The sequence below is a fragment of the Mustela nivalis genome, assembly GCF_964662115.1.
Source record: "Mustela nivalis genome assembly, chromosome: 8".
NCBI classification, from domain to species: Eukaryota; Metazoa; Chordata; class Mammalia; order Carnivora; family Mustelidae; genus Mustela; species Mustela nivalis.
In genome coordinates this window covers 117,463,319-117,484,314 of record NC_139027.1, presented here as the reverse complement: position 1 = coordinate 117,484,314, position 20,996 = coordinate 117,463,319, and the positions used below count along the sequence as shown (strand labels likewise).

Sequence of the window (20,996 nt, the reverse complement as noted above, 5' to 3'; positions counted from 1 at the left end):
GATAGCACCTGAGCCCATAGATCAATCTTAACACTAAAAATGGTGTAGCCAGACATTAAGTGCTTTCTGATATGATGCAGCAGTAAGTACACAGCAACCTGGGTTTAGCTCTAACTCTCACATGAAAAGAAGCATGAGAGATAGAAGAATGAGTTAAATAAACACCTGAGGATACATGTGTTGCAGCCAAAACTGGAACATTTTAAAAAACTGAACATTTTTTACAGGATAAATTAACCTTGTTTTCATTGTCACATGAATGGCATGAGGAAAAAAGGGAGAGCAGGGCTGTTATTAAAAGAGTTATATCAACTAAATACAGTGTTTGACCTTGTCTGTCTGGATCTGTGGGGCCCTGATACCAAAACCAGAGACCTCAGAAGAAAGCTACAAACCAGTATCCCTTTTGAATATAGATTTTAAAATCCTCAACAAAATACTGGCAAAATAAATCCAGCAACGTAGAAAAAGGATTATATACCATGACCAAAAGAAATTTATCCCAGAAATGGTTGGTTTAACATCTGAAAAAAAGTCAGTGTAACATACCACATTAATGGAACAAAGGACAAAACCACATGTTCATTTCAGTAGAGAAAAAGCGTTTGACAAAATCCAACACTTTTTCAGAATAAAAGCATTTAGCAATAGAAGGAGTTTTCTTACTCAATAAATAGCATCTGCAGAAAACCCACAGCTAATATCCTAGTTAAGGAAGAAAGACTAAATGCTTTACCCCAAAGATCAGGAGTAAGACAAGAATGTCTGCTCTTGTTACTTTTATGCAACATCATACTTGAGATTCTAGTCAAGACAATCACTTGAGAAAAAGGAGAAGTATCTAGATTAAAAAGGAAGATGTAAACAAACTCTTTTACCTGAAATCTCATATATAGGACATCCGAAGGAATCTTCTAAATAAACTTTTAAAATAAACAATGTCAGCAATGTGACAGGATACATGATCAAAAAACAAAAATCAGTTGTATTTCTGTACATGAGTAAGGAATAATATGAAAATTAAGGAAATGATCCCATTTATAATAACCCCCAAAAGAAAAAAAATACTTAATAAATTTAACAAAAATTAACTTGTACACTGAGAATTACAAAGCATTTTTGAAAGAAATTAAGATTAAATAATGGAAACACATCTGTGTTCATAGATAAGAAGAATTAATATAGGCAATATTCTCCAAATTGATATACATATTTAGTGCAATCCCAATCCCAGAGTTTCTTGTTTGTAGGTTTTTTGTTTTCTGGGGTTTTGTTTTTGTTTTCAGAAATTGTCAAGCTGATCCTAAAATTCATATGGAAAATCAAAGAGAACCAGAATAACCAAAGCAATTTTGAAAAAGACAAAAGACTCACACTTTCCTATTTTAAAACTTATTACAAAGCTACAAGTAGTCAAGACAGTGTGGTACTGAAATAAGGATAGAATGTAAAGCCAAAGGAATAGAATTGAGATCTAGAAATAAACTAGGGGTGTCTAGATGGCTCAGTGGGTTGAGCCTCTGCGTTTGGCTCAGGTCGTGATCTCAGGGTCCTGGGATGGAGGCCTGTATGGGGCTCTCTGCTTAGCAGGGAGCCTGCTTCCCCCTACCCCCACTGCCTGCCTCTCTGCCTACTTGTGATCTCTCTCTTCTGTCAAATAAATAAATAAAATCTTTAAAAAAATAGAGATAAACCCATATATCCATGGGCAATTGATTTCAGCAAGTGCGCCAAAACAGTTTAGTGGGGGGAATAATAGTCTTTTCAAATGGTGCTGAAACAACTCTATGTCCACAGGCAAAAGGATGCAGTTGGACCCCTTCCTCACACAGAAATTGACTTAAAATGGATCATAGACCTAGGCATAAGAGAACTGTAATACTCCTAGAAGAAGGCAGGAATAAATCTTTATGACCTCGACAGTAGTTTCTTAGATACAACACCAAAAGCACAAATTGGACTTTGTCAAAATTAGAACCTTTTGTGCATCAAAGGATAGTCAAGAAAGTGAACAGATGCAGAAAAGGCATTTGACAAAATCCGGCATCCGTTCCTGATTAAAACGCTTCAGAGTATAGGGATAGAGGGAACATTCCTGAACTTCATAAAATCTGTCTATGAAAGACCCACAGCAAATATCATCCTCAATGGGAAAAAGCTCACAGCCTTCCCATTGAGATCAGGAACAAAACAAAGATGCCCACTTTCACCACTCTTGTTCAACATAGTATTAGAAGTCCTAGCAACAGCAGTAACAAAGAGAAATAAAAGGTGTCCAAATGGTCAATGAAGAAGTCAAACTCTCTCTCTTCGCAGATGACATGATTCTTTATATGGAAAACCCCAAAGACTCCACTCCCAAACTATTAGAACTCATACAGCAATTCAGCAACGTGGCAGGTTACAAAGTCAATGTACAGAAATCAGTGGCTTTCTTATACACTAACAATGAAAATACAGAAAGGGAAATTAGAGAATCGATTCCATTTACTATAGCACCAAGAACCATAAAATACCTGGGAATAAACCTAACCAAAGAGGTAAAGGATCTGTATTCGAGGAACTACAGAACACTCATGAAAGAAATTGAAGAAGACACAAAAAGATGGAAGACCATTCCATACTCTTGGATTGGAAGAATAAACATTGTTAAAATGTCTATATTGCCTAGAGTAATCTATACTTCTAATGCCATTCCGATCAAAATTCCACCGGTATTCTTCAAAGAGCTCGAGCAAATAATCCAAAAACTTGTATGGAACCAGAAGAGGCAATCTTCTGGTTCCATACAAATTGGAACCAGAATCGCTGGTTCCAATCTGTATGGATCGCTAAGGAAATGTTGAAAAACAAAAATAAAACTGGGGGCATCACGTTACCTGATTTCAAGCTTTATTACAAAGCTGTGATCACCAAGACAGCATGGTACTGGCATAAAAACAGACACATAGACCAGTGCAACAGAGTAGAGAGCCCAGATATGGACCCTCAGCTCTATGGTCAATCTTCGACAAAACAGGAAAAAATATACAGTGGAAAAAAGACAGTCTCTTCAATAAATGGTGCTGGGAAAACTGGGCAGCTGTATGTAGAAGAATGGAATTCGACCATTCTCTTAACACTGTACACAAAGATAAACTCAAAATGGATAAAAGACCTCAACGTGAGACAGGAATCCATCAGAATCCTAGAGGAGAACATAGGCGGTAATCTCTTTGATATCAGCCACAGCAACTTCTTTCAAGATATGTCTCCAAAGGCAAAGGAAACAAAAGCGAAAATAAACTTTTGGGACTTCATCAAAATCAAAAGCTTCTGCACAGCAAAGGAAAGAGTCAAAAAAACAAAGAGGCAACCCACGGAATGGGAGAAGATATTTGCAAATCACAGTACAGACAAAAGGTTGAGATCCAGGATCTATAATGAACTCCTCAAACTCAACACACACAAAATAGACAGTCATATCACAAAATGGGCAGAAGATATGGACAGATACTTCTCCAATGAAGACATACAAGTGGCTATCAGACACATGAAGAAATGTTCATCATCACTAGCCATCAGGGAGATTCAAATAAAAACCACATTGAGATATCACCTTACACCAGTTAGAATGGCCACATTTAACAGACAGGAAACAACATGTGTTGGAGAGGATGTGGAGAAAGGGGAACCCTCTTACACTGTTGGTGGGAACGCAAGTTGGTGCAGCCTCTTTGGAGAACAGTGTGGAGATTCCTCAAGAAATTGAAAATAGAACTTCCCTATGACCCTGCCATTGCACTCCTGGGTATTTACCCCAAAGATACAGATGTCGTGAAAAGAAGGGCCATCTGTACCCCAATGTTTATAGCAGCAATGGCCACGGTTGCCAAACTGTGGAAAGAACTAAGATGCCCTTCAACGGACGAATGGATAAGGAAGATTTGGTCCATATACACTATGGAGTATTATGTCTCCATCAGAAAGGACGAATACCCAAATTTTGTAGCAACATGGACGGGACTGGAAGAGATTATGCTGCTGAGTGAAATAAGTCAAGCAGAGAGAGTCAATTATCATATGGTTTCACTTATTTGTGGAGCATAACAAATAGCATGGAGGACATAGGGAGATAGAGAGGAGAAGGGAGTTGGGGGAAATTGGAAGGGGAGGTGAACCATGAGAGACTGTGGACTCTGAAAAACAATCTGAGGGGTTTGAAGTGGTGGGGGAGTGGGAGGTCGGGGTACCCGGTGGTGGGTATTATAGAGGGCACGGATTGCATGGAGCACTGGGAGTGGTGAAAAAATAATGAATACTGTTATGCTGAAAATAAATAAATAAATAAAAGAAAGTGAACAGATAACCCACAGAATGGGAGATAGCATTTATGAATCATAGTTGACTGTAGGCTTGTATCGAGAATACATAAGCCTTAGAACTCAGTAATTAAAAAGCCCAGTTTAAAAGTGGTTCAGAATAGTTAAAGTAACCCATGAGCATGTGAAAGATGCTCAAAATCATTAATTATCAGGGAAATGGAACTCCACACCACAGTGAAATAGCATGTACGACTTCTGTATGTGAATGTCCATAGTATATTCATATAGGCCAAAAAGTGGAAAAAGCCTAAATACCCATCAGCTGATGATCAGATCTACAAAGTGACAAGTGTGTACAGTGAAAGTTATTCACCAGTAAAAAAAGGATGAACTACTGATGGATGTCACAACCCGTGTGAACCTTGAAAACATTTTGCTGAGTGAGAGGATCTACATATTGTATGATTTTATGTGAATTGTTCAGAATAGGCAAATCCATACACACAGAAAGAAGATAAATCATTGCCAGGAACCGAGGTGGAGGGATTGGTGGGCATGAATAGGGAATGACTGCTAATTGGTACAGAGTTTCCTTTTGGGTGCAGAAAATATTCTTTTTTTTTTTTTTTTTTTTTTTTTTAAGATTATGTTTATTTATTTGAGAGAGAGACCATGAGAGGGCAGAGATCAGAGGGAGAAGCAGCCTCCCTGCCAAGGAGAGAGCCCAATGTGGGACTCGATCCCGGGATTCCAGGATTGTGACCTGGGTGGAAGGCAGTCGCTTAAGTAACTGAGCCACCCAGGCGCCCAGGTGAAGAAAATATCCTAATAAGAATATTTGCACACTCTGTGAACATCTAAAGGCCATTTCCCTGTATAATATAACTGGGTGAATTTTGTTATATGTGAAATATTATCTCAGTAAACTGTTAAAAAAAAAAAAAAGTCCTAGCCTTGCCTTGGCTTTATTGGAAATGTGAACATATAACAACAGAAATGAGGTCTCTGGGTTCGGACTACAAGAAAATTGATAATTGCTCATGATTGAGACTTTTGTGTCTTACCTTCAACTGGAGAGTAGTTTGTTAGTGCCTAAGTTGTATTTTCTGGGTTCATCATCATACCAGCAGAAGTGATTTATTTAAAATAAACTGCTGAATACTTCCCCCCCTTAGAAACAAGGCATAGGTATCCACTCTTACTCATCATAGTACTGAAAGTTTTGCTACCACATTAAGATGAGAAATAAAATTAAATAAAAGGATACAAATAAGAGAGGAAGAAATAAAACGGTTCGTGTTTGCAGATGACCGTGGTCTACATAGAAAATCTCAGGGAATCTACCAAATAATAGCAGTAGCAACAGTAATAATCACGAGTTCAGCAAGGGTTACCAGCCCAGAGCTCAGAATGAATTTGAGCTGGTAACTCAAATAGGATCACAGATCTAAATGTGAAACTTCATGCTACAACATTTTAGAACTCACAGGAGAAACTCTTTTGGATATAGGGCTTGCTGAAGCATTTGTAAGACACTAAAAGCACAATCTGTAGTAGACATGGTTAAATTGTACTTCATCAAAATTAAAAATGTTTTTGCTCTATGAAAGACCCTGTTAGAGAATGAGAACATAAACTACAGGCTGGGAGAAATGTTTGCAAACCACGCATCTGACAGAGCAGTTGTGTCTAGGAAGATACAGAACATTCAAAACTCCACGGGTTTAAAAAAAAATCCAATCAGAAAATGGGACAAGGATGTGAAGAGATGGCACACTGAAAGGATACACAGATGGCACATAGCATGTGAAGCATGAAAAGGTATTCAGCACCATTAGCCATTAGGGAAATGGAAATTAAGCAGTGAAATCCTTCACACCTACTAGACTGGCTAAAATTAAAAATAAAAATGATACCAAATGCTGGAGACAGTGCAGAGAATCTCAGTCTCTTACCTGTTGGTGGTGGGAATGTAAAATGGTATGGCCACTCAAGAACATTGGCCGTTTCTTAAGCAAACACTTCCTATGAAGATCTAGGAATTGCACTCCTAGGCATTTATCGTCAAGAAACAAAAATTATGCCCACGCAGAAGCCTATAGACAGATGTTCATAGCAGCTTTATTTGTAATAGTCAAAAACTGGAAGCAATTCAGATGTCCCTGAGTTGGTGAGAGGTTACGCACACTGTGGGCTGACCTCACAAGGTAAAGGAGTAAGAAAAAGCCAATTCCAAAAGGTTACAAACTGTATGATTCCACCTTCACAAAACTTTCAGAATGACACTATTAGTAGATGTGCTACATAGATCCGTGTTTGCAGGAGGCTAGGGATGGGGGCAGGCTGTAGGTGCGACTATGAAGGTGGGCGAGGTAGCATGAGGGGAGCTTTGCGGTGGTATCACTTGGAGAAAACTGGGTGAAGGTGCGCAGGATTTCTCTGCACTCTTTTTTCAACTTCTCATGACTCTTTTTTTTAAAATGAAAGGTATTTGAAAATGTAGATGCTAAGGAACCACTTAGGTTCTTAAGTCCAGAGTATTTCTTGAGCTCACTAGGTGTGTGACACTAGATCCAGCCATAGGTGCTTCGTGAAGACCCGTGATGCCATCTGCTCCTGCTGTCCTCTCATCAGGGAGGGACAGTGTACTAGGAAGCATGTAGAAGAGGAACCTGAACCACACTTGGTGTTCAGGGAAGGCTTCCCCAAGGAGGGGCTGACCTCTCGGCAGGCTCCTAAAGAATGAGGAGGATGCGTTAGCCAGTTCAGAGTGGGATAGGGAGGGTGTCCCAGCATGAAGGCCTGGCCTGTGCAGAGCCCTGGAAAGATAAGAAGTGAGTAGAGCCAAATGGAATGGTGGGGGTGGGGAGGGGGGCAGCAGTAAGACAGAAAGCTGAGACTCCTTGTTTCCACATGCCACTCTTAGCACGTGGGACTTGGTCCCTTTTTTCCTGCCACCCCACCCACCTCCCCCATATCAACGAGAGAATATTATATGGCAGTCTGGAGCACAGGCTTTGGAGGTCGATCAGCTAGATTCAAACCCTGACCTTGTAGCTTGACCTCTCCCTTGGTGAGCACATGTAGCCTCTGGGAGCACCTTGGTCTCCTCATCTGCGCCTTGAGAATTGTTATGCCGGTCTGCAGGGTCTCTTAGGATTGATATGTAATGGATATCATGTGTTGAATTCATTGCTCAGAATGTAGTAAAGGTTAGCTAAATACTCAGTGGACCCCATTCAGATAGCAAGTGGAGATCAAAACCAGACTGAAGGTGTAATGAGTGGACGGTCCTCCCAAATACCTAGCATCTTACCCCCACAAAAGGATTTGATGCTGTGGAGCCACTTAAGCTGTGAGAGTATGGACCTGGGGTTGTGTGGGATGACTGCATTTAGGCCCAGCCCCTTAATAGACATGGTCTCTTTATCATCAACATTGGCTGCATTTATCAAGGAGAGTGGTAATTGCCATTTCTTGGTTGTCGGCCGTGTTGACCGCTGAACCAGGTGCTTTCATTTATGGTGACTCATCTTCCAGACAGGCCCCTGAGAAGGTCCGTAGCATCCGTGCACTACACGGGAGGGGTCGGTAGATAAGAAAGTAGCGTGGCTTCCCAGCCTTACCTAACCGGAAGGGGGAAGGCTGGGCCCAGTCTGCACCTTCTGTGGGTCTAACTGCCCATGCTTTCCCCACTGTACCCTTCAGTTTTAGTTTATGCGATAATCAATTTATGTACAAATCCAGTATAGTGAGTGCACAGTGTGGAGAGAAATCCATCCCCTTGGCATCCCTCAGTTAGGTCTTTCTCAAGCCAGTCTTTCTCCCAGGACTAGGACACTGCATTACGTGAGAGATGGTCAGAGAAGAGGCAGAATGTTTAGGAGGCTTTTTGTCAGCCGCTCACCCCCCTCCACCCGCCCTCCTTGCCAGCCCCCTTCCTCCTCTGTTGGCACAGATGTCTGTGATGACACCGATTCCTTTATTAGAGCCCCCCCACCAGGTTGCTGGGCAACCAGCACTCACACTTTCACCTTTTTGTTTTTTCCTCAAATGCAGGATTTGGGGTGGGGGTGCTGTAGGGCAGGAAGGAGGGAAGGAGCTGCACAGGAGCCGGCCCATCTGGCTGCGGCAGGGTGTTAATTAGCCCATCACGGGAACAGCCGAGGCTTGTACTCGGAGTGGGAAATAGTCAGCCTCTGCCTCCTTCACAGAGGACACGGTTCCATGTCTCCTTGCTTGCTTTCCACACCCCATCTTGTGTAGCCCACCCCTGGAAATCTCCAAAAGCAAACACATAGGGTGTTCGTCTTGGGACAGAAAGAGATCTACTTCCCTAAGTGTGTGGAGATGTGTACCCGGAGTTTGTCAGAGGATACTGGGCGTGACGCAGGCTGCTTCTCAGCCCGCAGTACAGGTGGAGAGGACATTCCATTGTGGTGGAGAGTTGATAGTGAAAAGTAGGACTGTCCTACTCCTGAGATCTCTAGGGGGAAGAATTACTGAAAACAGCCCATCTGTAAGGGAACGTTTTTTTGGTTGTTGTTGTTTTTTTTTTAAATCTAAGCCTAACTTTTGTTGTTGTTGTCTTGCGATTCTAACCCATTTCCCTTTGCTCCATCTGTCCTCAGGCAGACTGTATGCCCCAAATCCTATTCGCTCTTTTGAAAAACCAGCTTTTCCTACGCTTAACAGGCTTCACTAAAAATAAATCCTTAGATACAGAGCTCTTGTCATTCAAGATTCATTTTCAGTACCAATCAGCCTGTCTTTACATACTTTTGATGTTTCCAGTATTTTGTGTTCTGCATTTTCTTTTTAAAATTTCATAACCTGTTTACTAAAGTGCTGAATCTATCTTTTTTAGTATCTGATATTTTATTTTGCTGATATGCTATAGTTTGCCTAACTTCCATGGGATATTTTAAGCATGTTCAATTTTTCATTTTATATAGTAAAGCTATATGCATCTGTATATAGTTTTTTCTTCTGCTTCATTTGAGTTATATTTTCCATAGTGGCAGATCTCAACATTTTTGGTCTCAGAAAACCCTCTTAAACTCTGAATTATTGAGGAAGAATTATTAAATTTTGAATTATTAAAGAGTTCTTGGGGCACCTGAGTGGCTCAGTTGGTTTAGTGTCTTCTGCCTTCAGCTCAGGTCATGATCCTGGGGTCTGGGGATCGAGTCTTACATTGGGCTCCATGCTCAGTGAGGAGTCTGCTTCTCCTTCTCCCTCTACCCCGTCCCCATTCATGCTCTCTCTCTCCCTCTCTCTTGCTGTCTCTCAAATAAATAAAATCTTTTAAAAAAGAGAGAGTTCTTGTTTGGGTTCTATCAGTCAACATTTTACCATATTTGATATTATAGCTAAAATGTTAAAAATACACATTTATTCATTCACTTAAAAGTAACAATAATGAACCCATTACATGTAAACACAACTAAGAAGTTTTCACAAAAATACCTATTTTTTTCCTCAAACATAAAAATTTGGCGAGAATGACTTTCACGTTGTTGTAGACCTTTTTATCATCAGGCATGGAATACAAGATTCTCATTTCTGCTTCTGCATTTAGTCTGCAGGCAGTGACGTTTTTGTTGAAGCCTTATCAAGATAGTTATTAGATAAAAGAGTGGTTTAATAATGTTTTCAGGGGTGCCTGGGTGGCTCAGTCAGTTGGGCATCCGACTCTGGATTTTGGCTTAAGGTTATGATCTCAGGATCATGGGATCGAGCCCCATGTCAGGCTCTGTGCTCAGTGCAGAGACTGCTTGAGATTCACTCTCTGTTTCTCCCTCTGCCCCTCCCCCTGCTCACTCACACTATAAGTAAATAAATAAATGAAATCTTAAAAAATAAAAAATTAAATCCACTGCTGTCGTGTCCTTTGAGTGGATCTTTAACCCAGGTATGATATTGGAAGATGATATATTGATCATTTGGGAAATATTGGTTCACTGAGTTATATAGATCTGCTAAAGGCTGACCATTATCCAATATCAATCACATTTATTAATATTACCCGTCTCATCACCATCAGTACTGGGAGGCCATCAGATTTTAATACAAACTTCCAAATTGCTGATTTTCACTTGAAAGCTTCGTTTTATCATTAGTAATAATGTCAGTTGCTTTCCTTGCGGTAACAGTCTCACATTGTTTTGAGAAATGTCTTAAATTAAAAAAAACAACAAAAAAAGTCTGAATAGCCATGGTTTTTCTGTTAGTCATTCTTTCAAGTAAGAGTGGTTTTCCGTGAAAAAAAAAAAGGCCAGTTGAGCTGGCAGCCTAAATGCAAAAGTATTGATAAGTACAATTGCACTTCTCTATGCCGCAGAAGTGCTTTATGCCTGTTTCCCATCGCATTACATAGAATAGGAAAAAGAGGTGTGTTCAAAGATGGCAGTTTTAGAACACTTGGTAATTTTTTACTACCTCATCGAGAACATTCTAAAGTGACACTGGATGTGCATAGTGCATCGTTGATGGCTGACCAGGGAGGGCACACTCACAGCTAGTTCGGAGCTACTGCTGGGATTTATGCTAAGGCCTCAGTGATTTTCCTCACCACCACTTTTGTACCATCAGTGCAGATTCAACACAGTGGACAAAAGTACATAGCTTCTAAGATGAAATAGCTTTGATCTCATGGACCCCCCGAAGTGAAAGAGTTTCAGGGACCACTCCCCCAGGATTCTATGGAGGACGTTTTGCATCCTTTCTTTTTCTTGTTAAAAAAATGTTTATAAGCTCTTTTAGCCATCCCCTTTTGCTGAGGAGTCTTTCACATCTCTTGCTCATTTTTCTCTTTTGTTGTTTGGTCTTTCTGTGATTTGTAGTCATTGGTTATATATTCTGGATTTTAGGTCTTTTGTCAGATAAATGTATTACAAATATCCTCCCTGTGTAGCTTGCCTTTTCACCCTGTCAGTGGTTTTTTAAATTAAAATGTTTTTCATTTCTATGTAATCTAGATTATCAATGTTTTCCTTTAAAGTTTGGTGGTAATTTTTTTTATCTGTTGAGAAATCTTTGCCCTACCCTAAGGTCATGAAGTATTTCTCATATTTTCTGGATGCTTTGTTTTACCTTTTGTATTTAGATTTATAATCCATTTGAAATTAATTTTTATGTGTGGAACAAGATAGGTTGATATTTTACTGTATTGCTATCCAGTTGATCCAGCACCATATTTTGAAAACAATTATCCTCTACCTATGCCACCTTAATAATTAAATTTTCATTTTTCACTACTCATGAAGCTATTATTTCCTGTTCTTAAAATTTGCCTTCTTTGCTTTTCCTCTTAGAGCCAAATAAACTTGATCTCTTCAGTTTTTCCCATGGATGGTCAGGTTAGCTCAATAATAATTATACAGCCTCTACTAGTTGAGTGTCAGCTATTGCAAGCAATAAGCTGGGCCTTCGTCCATATGAAACATCCATATGCTCTTATTTAATCCTCTTAATCCCGAGAGATTGATAAGGGCTGTCCCTATTTTACAAGTACGGAAACTGATGTTCATGTATAATAAGTAACTTGATCATAACCAGTATAAAGCAGAAGTTGTGATATAATAATAGAATATTGAATACCACTTAATTAAACTCTTCGTTATGTACCAGGTGTTACACTTTTGTAAACATTCTCATTTAATACTTAAAACAACCTTGAGAAATAGTGTTGTCAAATTTCGCAGGAGAGAAAGCTAGGGCTTAGAAATTTCATTTCCTGCCCTAAATCAAACAGCTGTTAGGTGGTGAAGCCAGAATTTGAACTTGGGTCTGACTCTAAAACCTTTGCTTTGACCTTCTCACAGTTTCTCATTTCCGAGTAGGTCTGTTTAAATGTTGCTTGTGTGTCGAGCACTGTACCGGGCACTGGAATTACATGACGAGGTATGGACCCAGCCTTCAAGGAGTTCACAGTCAATCCGGGCTGATGGCCCTGTTCATTCCAGATCATAAGTCTTTTTTTTTTTTTTTTTTAAAGATTTTATTTATTTATTTGAGAGAGAGACAGTGAGAGAGAGCATGAGGGAGGAGAAGGTCAGAGGGAGAAGCAGACTCCCCATGGAGCTGAGAGCCCGATGTGGGACTCGATCCCAGGACTCCGGGATCATGACCTGAGCCGAAGGCAGTCGTCCAACCAACTGAGCCACCCAGGCGTCCCCAGATCATAAGTCTTTTAAAAACAGTGACATATTTCTGAGGTCTGCTGAAGCACAGAGAAAGGTGATTATTCTGAAGGACTGGTTGGTACAAGATAGAAGTAAAGGTTTCACAGAGATAATGCTTGATGGGTTAAATTTTAAGGACTAATACAAATTTTGTGGTATTGGGAGTAATTGGCATGCATTGTTGTGGGGACAGTGGGTATAAATGAGGCTGTGTGTGTATGTGTGTGTGTGTGTGTTGGGGGGCAGCAAGGGAGGGAATAGGGCCACTATATTTACCTGTAATGGCATGTGGAAGGAATAGGGGAATGTAAGGAACACATTATGAGGGCCCCTGTGGGCTAAGGAGCTAGATTTGATCCTGGGTAATGGGAACCGTCAGAACATTTGGGTTGGAAAGCATTCTGATTGGGACCCCTTGAACCACTGACTTTTCTTTTAAGGAAGAAGTTAGGTTCTGACAACTATTAATATTTAATAAGCCCTTACTATGTGCCAAGTGGTTACATTAAGTCTAATTTGCAATCTGTCTTATTCTTCCTAATGAAACTCCTAATTCCTCATAATGAAATTCCTCCATTTTACAGAGAAAACTGAGGCACAGAGAGGTTAATTAACTTACCCAAACCAACACAGCACAGACATTGGAGCAGGATTCAGCCCTAGTATTTCCTCCTTGCAACATGCATGTTGGCAGTCATTTCAAAAGAAACAGTCTTGTCTTAGACTGTTCTGAGAACAAAGAGAAAATAGTGTGGCTGGAGCTCAGTAAATTGGTGGGGTAGAGAGAGAGGTGATGACCCTGTAGGGGTAAGCACGGACCAGGGCATGCAGAGCCTTGGGGGCAAGATCAGAAGCAGTAGGAACCCCTGGGTATGTCTAACAATAGAGAGGCTTCATACTGTTTACATTTTATTTTTTAATCTCTCTGGCTCCTTTGTAGAGAATGGATCACAAAGGGTCAAGAGTAGAAACAGGAAGACAAGGTCAGGAGCTGACACAGGCACTCAGGCAAGAAACTGGTGGTAGGTAGTAAATGGCAGACAAGGCAGATGATCTTGGGTATATTTGGAGCTACACCTGACAGGATTTGCTGATGGGTTGGCTTAACAAAGGGGAGACAAATCAAGGATGATGCATCTGGGGTATTTTTGCCAAAGTCACTTCTGATTTGGGATTACCACAGCTAATACCTCAGTGAACATACTTCCAGATTTGGAGCACATCTCTGAATTATTTCCATAGCATATATTGCTGTAAGTAGAATTACTCCATTAAGGACTAAGCCTGTTTTTCAAGATTTTGATGTTGCCCAGTTGCCCTCCTAAACAGTTGTAACTACTTGGCATTTCCACTATATTTTGATGTTTCCCTATCCTTGCCATATTGCTGGAATTAGTCTCCATTTTCTTTCAAATTAATTAGAAATGCATGATCCCAATAACATTTGTAAGCTGACTGAACTCAAATTCAGTTCCTTGTTTTTGTATGACTTGAGGTCCCCATTCCAACCCCAACATTGGCTGTTGGCTGAGAGCCTCTCTCTCAGCTCCTGAAGACTTCCGACATCTCTTCTCACATGGCCTCCTCCATCTTCAAAGCCAGCAATAATTTGTCAAGCCCTTCTCATGCTTTAACTCTCCCCCTCCAACTTCTCCTTTGCTGCCAGCTAGAGAGAGTTTTCTACTTTTTAAGGGCTCATATGAGTACATTAGCCCATTCAGATCATCCCTGTTTTGAAGTCAGCTGTGCCATTTTACATAACACAATCACAAGATTGATTCCTCATCTCATAACACGGGTTCTGGGGATTAGGCAGTGTGGAATACTGAAAGGGGCCATTTCTAGAAATATTACTACCACAGCCTACCTTCTGGCCTCCCAAATGCAGTATACATCTTCCCTTCCCTAGGATTCTTAAGAGTTCCCCATTCCTGCATCAGCTCAATGTCAGATCTTACTTGAATCTCCTCAGCTTGCAGGACCCAAATCTCACCTTCTAAATTGTCTAAGTCAGATGCAGCTGAGGCTCCTAAACACAGCTCCTCTATCTTTTGAGCAGAGAAACAGATTTGCCCCCACCACACAGTGGTGGGACAGGCAGAGGATAACAGTTACTGATTTCTGACAGGAAAAAAAACATGTACAGAAAAATTATTACTCACACCATTATTTATAGATACACAGACCAGAAGCATAAATTTTTAAAAATTTGCTTCACTTGAATGATTATTACTTGGTCAATAAAATGTCAATAGCAAAGACAGACAACTTGGGAAATACAGGACGTAAGTGGAGGAAAACAGTAGGGTCTAAAATTATAATTTCATAAAAGCATATTTATGGAAGAAGACTAGAAAAACAGCAGTAAGAATCATTGCGTTAGATTATGGTAACATTTTTCTAACAGTTTGTTAGTATAATTTGTGCATTTTTTTTTTTTTTTAATCTTTGTTCACCTAGCCTAAATGCAGTATCAGTTCCCAGTTCACCCTTAAACTCACAGGATTTCCTCAGGGTGGGGAAAAGGAAAGGGTTAGTGTCCCATTTGCTTAGAGTGCTCTAACTGTGCTCCACATGAGCATGTATATGCACTTTTGTTTACACTTCTCAGCATCCCCATGTCCCCAGTCCTAGGTTTCCACACTTAGCAGAACAGAATACATATAACACACCAAAATTTCCCAGCTGAACTTGTACCCCGATGGGCCTAGACATTTGTGTTCCCCAGAGTAACAAAATCGGGTCACTTGAGAACTTGTGAAAAATGCAGAATCTCAAGTCCCATTCTTGGTCTTCTGCATTAAAACCTGCACTTTAGCAAGATCCCACACTGATTCATCTGCACATTAAAGTTCGAGTAGAACTGCCAAGGTGGTTCAGACAGTGTAGCACATACGTGTTATAGAACTAAAGGGCACAGCAAAAGGCTCTGAAAACAACTGACATTAAAATGAGAATTTGGATCCTGGACCCAGCTATGTTGGTTGCCTGCTAAAATAAAAATAGCAGGATGCCTCCAGAGCCTCATAACAAATGTTCAGACTATGCAGGATACAATCCTGAATTATTGGGCATACAGAGAACCAAGAAAACTTCAACTCCCAAAAAGACAACAGATGCCAGCTCTGAAATGACACAGATGTTGGGATTATTTGGCAAAGATACAAAGCAGCTATTATAAAAATGTTCCAAGTGAGGGCAAACAGTCTCAAAATAAGTGGAATAATTGGTCTCAGCGAAGAAATAAGATACGATGAAGAACCAAATGGAAGTTTTAGAATTGAAAAATAAAATAATCAAAATAACCTCACTGAATGAATGGTTAAATAATAGAAGAAAGAGTGAACTTGAAAACAGCACTAGAAATTATCCCGTCTGAACACAGAGGGGGAAAAAAAAAGATTTAAAAATGAGGTTTCAGGGATTTGTGAGTGAATTATGAAAGGTCTAACATTGGGGTGATTTGAGTCTAAGAAAAAGAGAAAGAGTACAGTAGAGAAAAATTACTTGAAGAAAATGATGCTTGAACACTTCCCAGATTTGGCAAAAGACATAAGCCCACAAATTCAAAAAACTCTGCAAACCCTAAATAGGATAAACCCAAGGAATTCCATGCATGGAAATGTAATCAAACTCCTGAAAACTAAAAACCAAGAAAAAATGAAAGTGTCTAAGGAAAAACAATGACTTGCTTATAGAAGAACAAGGACTTGAATATCGATTTCTCATCAGAAATCATGGACACCAGGAAGAAGTAGATCAATGTTCTTAAAGTGTGGAGAAAAAAGAATTGTTAACCCAGAATTCTGTATCCAGCAAATATTTTGCTTTATTTCTGAGGGATATTAAAATATTCTCAGTGAAAGGAAACTAAGAGAATTCATAGTCAACAACTCTTCGCAAAAGGAATTGCCAAAGGAAGTTCTTCAGATAGAAGGGAAATGATACCAGATGGAGACGTGGAACATCAGGAATGAAGGAAAAGCAATTTACCAAAAATGGTAAATGTCTGGGTAAATGTAATTGACTGCTCTCTTCTTCAATTCTCTAAAATGTGTTAAAGTTGAAAGCAAAAATCGTGGCATCTCAATGTATGTTGTGTAATATGGATCAACTGTAGCATAAAGGGAGGAGGATAAATGGACCTATATATGCTGGTATGGTCTCAGCCTTCTACTTGAAATGGTAAAATACTATTTCTAAGTAGACTGAAGAAGTTAAGTATGTGTATTCAATTCTTGGAGCAACTATTTGGGGAAAAAGTCTACAAAGAGATCTAGTCAGAAACACTCAAATTGAATAAAAAGAGAGGAAAACAGAAGATTGGAAAACAATGTATGGTAAATATAAATCTAAACATCTCACATAAAATAACATTAAATGTAAATGGTCTCAACACATTAGTTTAAAAAGCATGGGTTTTGAAGTTAGGCAGACCTGGCATGAATATCGTGTTGGCCCTTACTACCTTTGTGGCCTTGTATAAGAAGCCTTGCTTCTCTGAGCCTGTTTCCTCATCTGTAAAATAAGAATAAAAATATGTGTACTCAGAGGCCTGATGCAAAGATGAAATAAGATAATGTATGTAAGGAGCTCAGTACATCCATTTGTTAAAAAAGTAGAAGAGATACATATTTGCTCACTCTGTATGCAGAGTGTCTTTGGAAGCACATACAAGAAACTGATACCTTAGTCATCTGTAGAAGACCTAGGAGCCTGGGGAACAGGGATGAGAAGGAGAATTTTTACTTCTGTGGGCCTACAATCTTTTATGTACAATTCTGATATCAAAAGAGCTCTGAAAACCAAAGTTGTGTTTTGTTTTTTGGTTTTTTTTCCCATGAGACTGGTGCCAAACCTTGTTCCTTAGCAAAACCTGACCTGAAGTGAGGCATGAATGTTGTGATCAGGTTGGGCCCAGCAGCTGCCTTTCCAGCCTCCATTGTTCTCCCTGCCCCACGCTCTGTGGCCCAGGAGACAGAAAGAGAGAAGTCTGAAGTACGAGAACAATATGGCTGTGTTCTCCCAGGCATTTTTGTGGTCATTAGAGGCTCCTTCTGTTTGCTGTTCTGTAGCAGGGCAGGGCATGGGAATAGTAGGTAAGATGCTCACAGCTCTCCAGCACACCTGGTGTATCCAGGGTGGCAGGTAACAGGTCACCAGAAACTTCCACCATCAGCTCCATGAACCATGACTTGGGAACAGTCATCTAGGTCAGGAAGAATTACTTCCCTTGGAAACCTAGCCATGTCTACCTAAATCACAGTATCCCTTCCCAGCGTATTAGGCAAAACCAACTGAAGAAACACCTCCTTTTGGATTTTTTCCCCCAGTTCTTTAATAATGGTCCCTTACCTGTAAGCATATATTAGCTGCTGTTTAGCTCCAAAGGTCTGGCAGAAACACCCCTACCCACCACCAACCTCAGAACTGCCTGGCTCATATCACTCTCTAGGACTCCATCAGACTCCAAAGCACAATTCTGCAAATTCGAAATCTTTTTTGTTTTATTATATCCATATCCTTTATAGAAAAAAACAGGAAAGAGTAAAGATAATCATTCCAGGAGTAAGTATCGCTGTTTATATTTTCTATGTGCTTCTTTCTAGTTTTATTTATACATACACACCCACACACACATTTCTCATGGGTGATTTCCTAGGCTACTCCTAGACTGTCCGTTTCCCCCACGCAGTTAACACTAGAGCATAAATATTTTTTTCATATCAGTTTAAAACTAAGAACATTGTCTCCATAATTGCATTCAGCGATAAACTAACGTGCCTAACTGGTCCCTATTTAGGCCAATTCCAGTTCCCTTGATTAAAGTCTGTGGTGATACTTTAATTTGAATGATGTGTTCTTTGAGATGGAGACTTAGATATGAAACTGTTGTGTCAAAAAGTGTGAAGATACCTAAGACTTTTGAAAGATGCTTATTATGATCTATATGTTAGCCAGTATAGAATTGCCTCCAGAAAGCACGCCCTCGCTTAATGATCCTAGCCTGCGCATTCCCAGTGAGAGCAAAAATGGGCTTTTGATATGGGGGTGAAAAACTCTTCGGGGGGCAGTGGTTTTTGGCCCTCCATGGACTGCAATGCATAAGCAGACACACGGGGTCTGTGGGATTGAAGTGTTACACAGAGGCCATCAAGGAAAAAGGCTGCCGAGCCCTGTTCTGGCTTTGTGGTCACCCATCTCACTCCATCCTGAAAGCTCTCAAATCTTAGTCTTGGAGCTCTGGTTTTAGTGTTCGAGTATATTCTGAGCTAAAAGTTCTTGGTTCTTTACATAAAGTTTAGGAACTTGAGAAAAGTATAAACAAAATTTATCTGGAGGATACCACGGTTAATATTTTTAGTTATTTAATATATTTATAAGCGGATCCTCCTCGCTTTGTGTTCATTATCAGCGTTAGTCTGTGGAAGACCACTTTGAAGTGTCCCTTGTTTAATGGTCTCAGGTAGGGGTGTCCCCTGTCCTCATACCTGGGAGTGTCGTTGTGACCCCACAGGCGTTGGCTTTAAGCCCCTGGGAACCCAGGCGCCTGACTGCTTTGGGACTTGTGGTAATTGCCCCTTGTTTGTTTCAGGTGTGATCCCCTGGGCCCGTTTGCTGTCGGGGGAGAGGACCTGGACCCCTTCGGGTGAGTGCTGCTGGGGAGGGGGCAGCAACACACCCTACTTCTGTTGTGACTTTTCAGCCCCGGCTCATCTTCTAATCTTAGAGCTTTGTGTCAGTCTTCCTTTGGGGTGAAGGAGGCCACTGTTGCTGAGCAGCTGTGAAGTCCCTGCTCCTGTTTTGGCTCTGCCGTGCCTGGAGGTTTGTGGAGATCTCTGCTGCTGGGCAGGGCCGAGCAAGCTGGGCAGACAAGCTCTTCTGTCACCTTTTGGCCCCACTGGCCCTAGTGGTGGAGTGATCTATGGATCACCCAGAGGCCCTCTAAGGAAACCACAGGAAAGCCAGCGTCATGAATCGTCTCACTGCTACTACTAGTCTGTAGACCTAAAGTAGTGCCCTGCAGAGCCTTGAGATGGTTCTGCATTGACCTTGGCAAGTTTTGGCACCAGTTCTTGTTCAAATTGTCCCCCTTAGATGTAGGGTGTGGCAGCAATCTCTGTTTTGTGGGTTCAGGGAGCCTGGAGATCTCAAAGGACAGGCCGCGTGCTCCAGGAAAAGTGTGCTTTTGGTGTGCTCTTGTTCTTGCCCGCTTCCTGCTGGCACTCAGGTAACCAGCCACCTCTGTCTGCTTGAGCTGTCCAGAGGAGCTATCCGGGCATTCTTCGTCCACTCTCACCTCCTTCGCCTCTTCTTCAGCAGCTTCTTGCCACACCTGCTCACCCGTCTTTTCTTCTTGCCTCAGGTGTCGGAGAGGTGGCATGATTGTGGATCCCCTGAGAACTGGCTTCCCAAGAGCACTCATTGACCCATCCTCGGGCCTCCCAAACCGTCTTCCTCCAGGCGCTGTGCCCCCAGGAGCACGCTTTGACCCCTTTGGACCCATTGGGACCAGTCCATCTGGGTAGGTACTTACTCGGGCCTGCTGCGAAGCAGGGCCTGATGGCAGCTCCGCTCAGCTTTGCAGGAGCGAAGGGTCTGACTGCAGGCGCAGAGGTGCCCCTGGCTCCATCCCCCTTCCATCCAAGGGAGTGGGGCCTCATCCAGGCCCCTGCCTGATGCCTCCCTGGAGCTCCCCATCCCTCAGTGCCTCCCTGCCTCCAGTCCCCTTCAGAGAGCACTCAGAGGAGGAAGAGCTCCTCACGCTTCCTGAAGTTTAGTCTGTGTCGGGAACTCACTGGATCCTGATAGCAACACTCCATTCACATCCTGTAGAAATCAAGGCCCTGAAAAATGAATTAACTTCTCCCAGGTGGGAGAGTCAGGATTCAAGCCATGACTGTAGAGCACATGCTCTTCCGGCCCACAGAGCACTTCGTTCTGGAGGACAGGCTCCCTCTGCTCTTAGGGCCCATCTGCCCGTGTGCCCCAGCCCCTCTATCACTCCCAACTCACCAGCCCCTCTTTCCATTCCAGACCCAACCCAGACCATCTCCCCCCGCCGGGCTTCGATGACATGTACCTGTGAAGGCCTCAAGAATGTAACATCCCAGCCTTCCCTCCACTGTCCTGGAGCTGCCACCGCCGCCCCATCAGCAATTGTGTTCTTGAGGGCTGGGGGCGAGGGACTCTGCCCATGTGTTTGCGGGCCGGCTGGGATTGCCTCCCCACCCCCTGTCAGAACCAAGGCACCTGCTGCAGCTCTCCACCAAGCTGCATATAGGTCCCAAAGAGAAACCAATGTGTGCGTCTCTCTCCCCACCAGCTCCCCCACACTTCTCAAGAGAGACTCCGGCAACATCTGCCCTCAGCCCGATGCAGTCCCAGCTGCAGCGCTATAAGAACAGAACACATTTTGGATGTTATTATAAGAACCAAATGTCAATACAAAAATCATGTTGCCAGTCTCCCACTGTTCTTTACTGCCCAGCTCTTTCCATTTCTG

General features: G+C 41.6%; 1 protein-coding gene across 8 annotated transcripts in view; it reads left to right on the top strand.

Moving 5' to 3' along the window:
- Positions 1 to 20,996, top strand: part of PSMF1 (proteasome inhibitor subunit 1) — a 49,429-nt gene that overhangs the window by 26,730 nt on the left and 1,703 nt on the right. For 4 of the 8 annotated variants that reach the window (XM_082745892.1, XM_082745887.1, XM_082745888.1 and 1 more), the window contains 3 exons: positions 19,086 to 19,139; positions 19,857 to 20,015; positions 20,528 to 20,958. In XM_082745892.1, the coding sequence (XP_082602018.1) occupies positions 19,086 to 19,139; positions 19,857 to 20,015; positions 20,528 to 20,579 (265 nt within the window). In that variant the 3' untranslated portion in view covers positions 20,580 to 20,958. Of the gene's footprint in view, positions 1 to 19,085; positions 19,140 to 19,856; positions 20,016 to 20,527; positions 20,959 to 20,996 lie in introns of those variants that run through there. The other 4 variants (XR_014315699.1, XR_014315700.1, XM_082745889.1 and 1 more) reach the window with 1 other exon arrangement.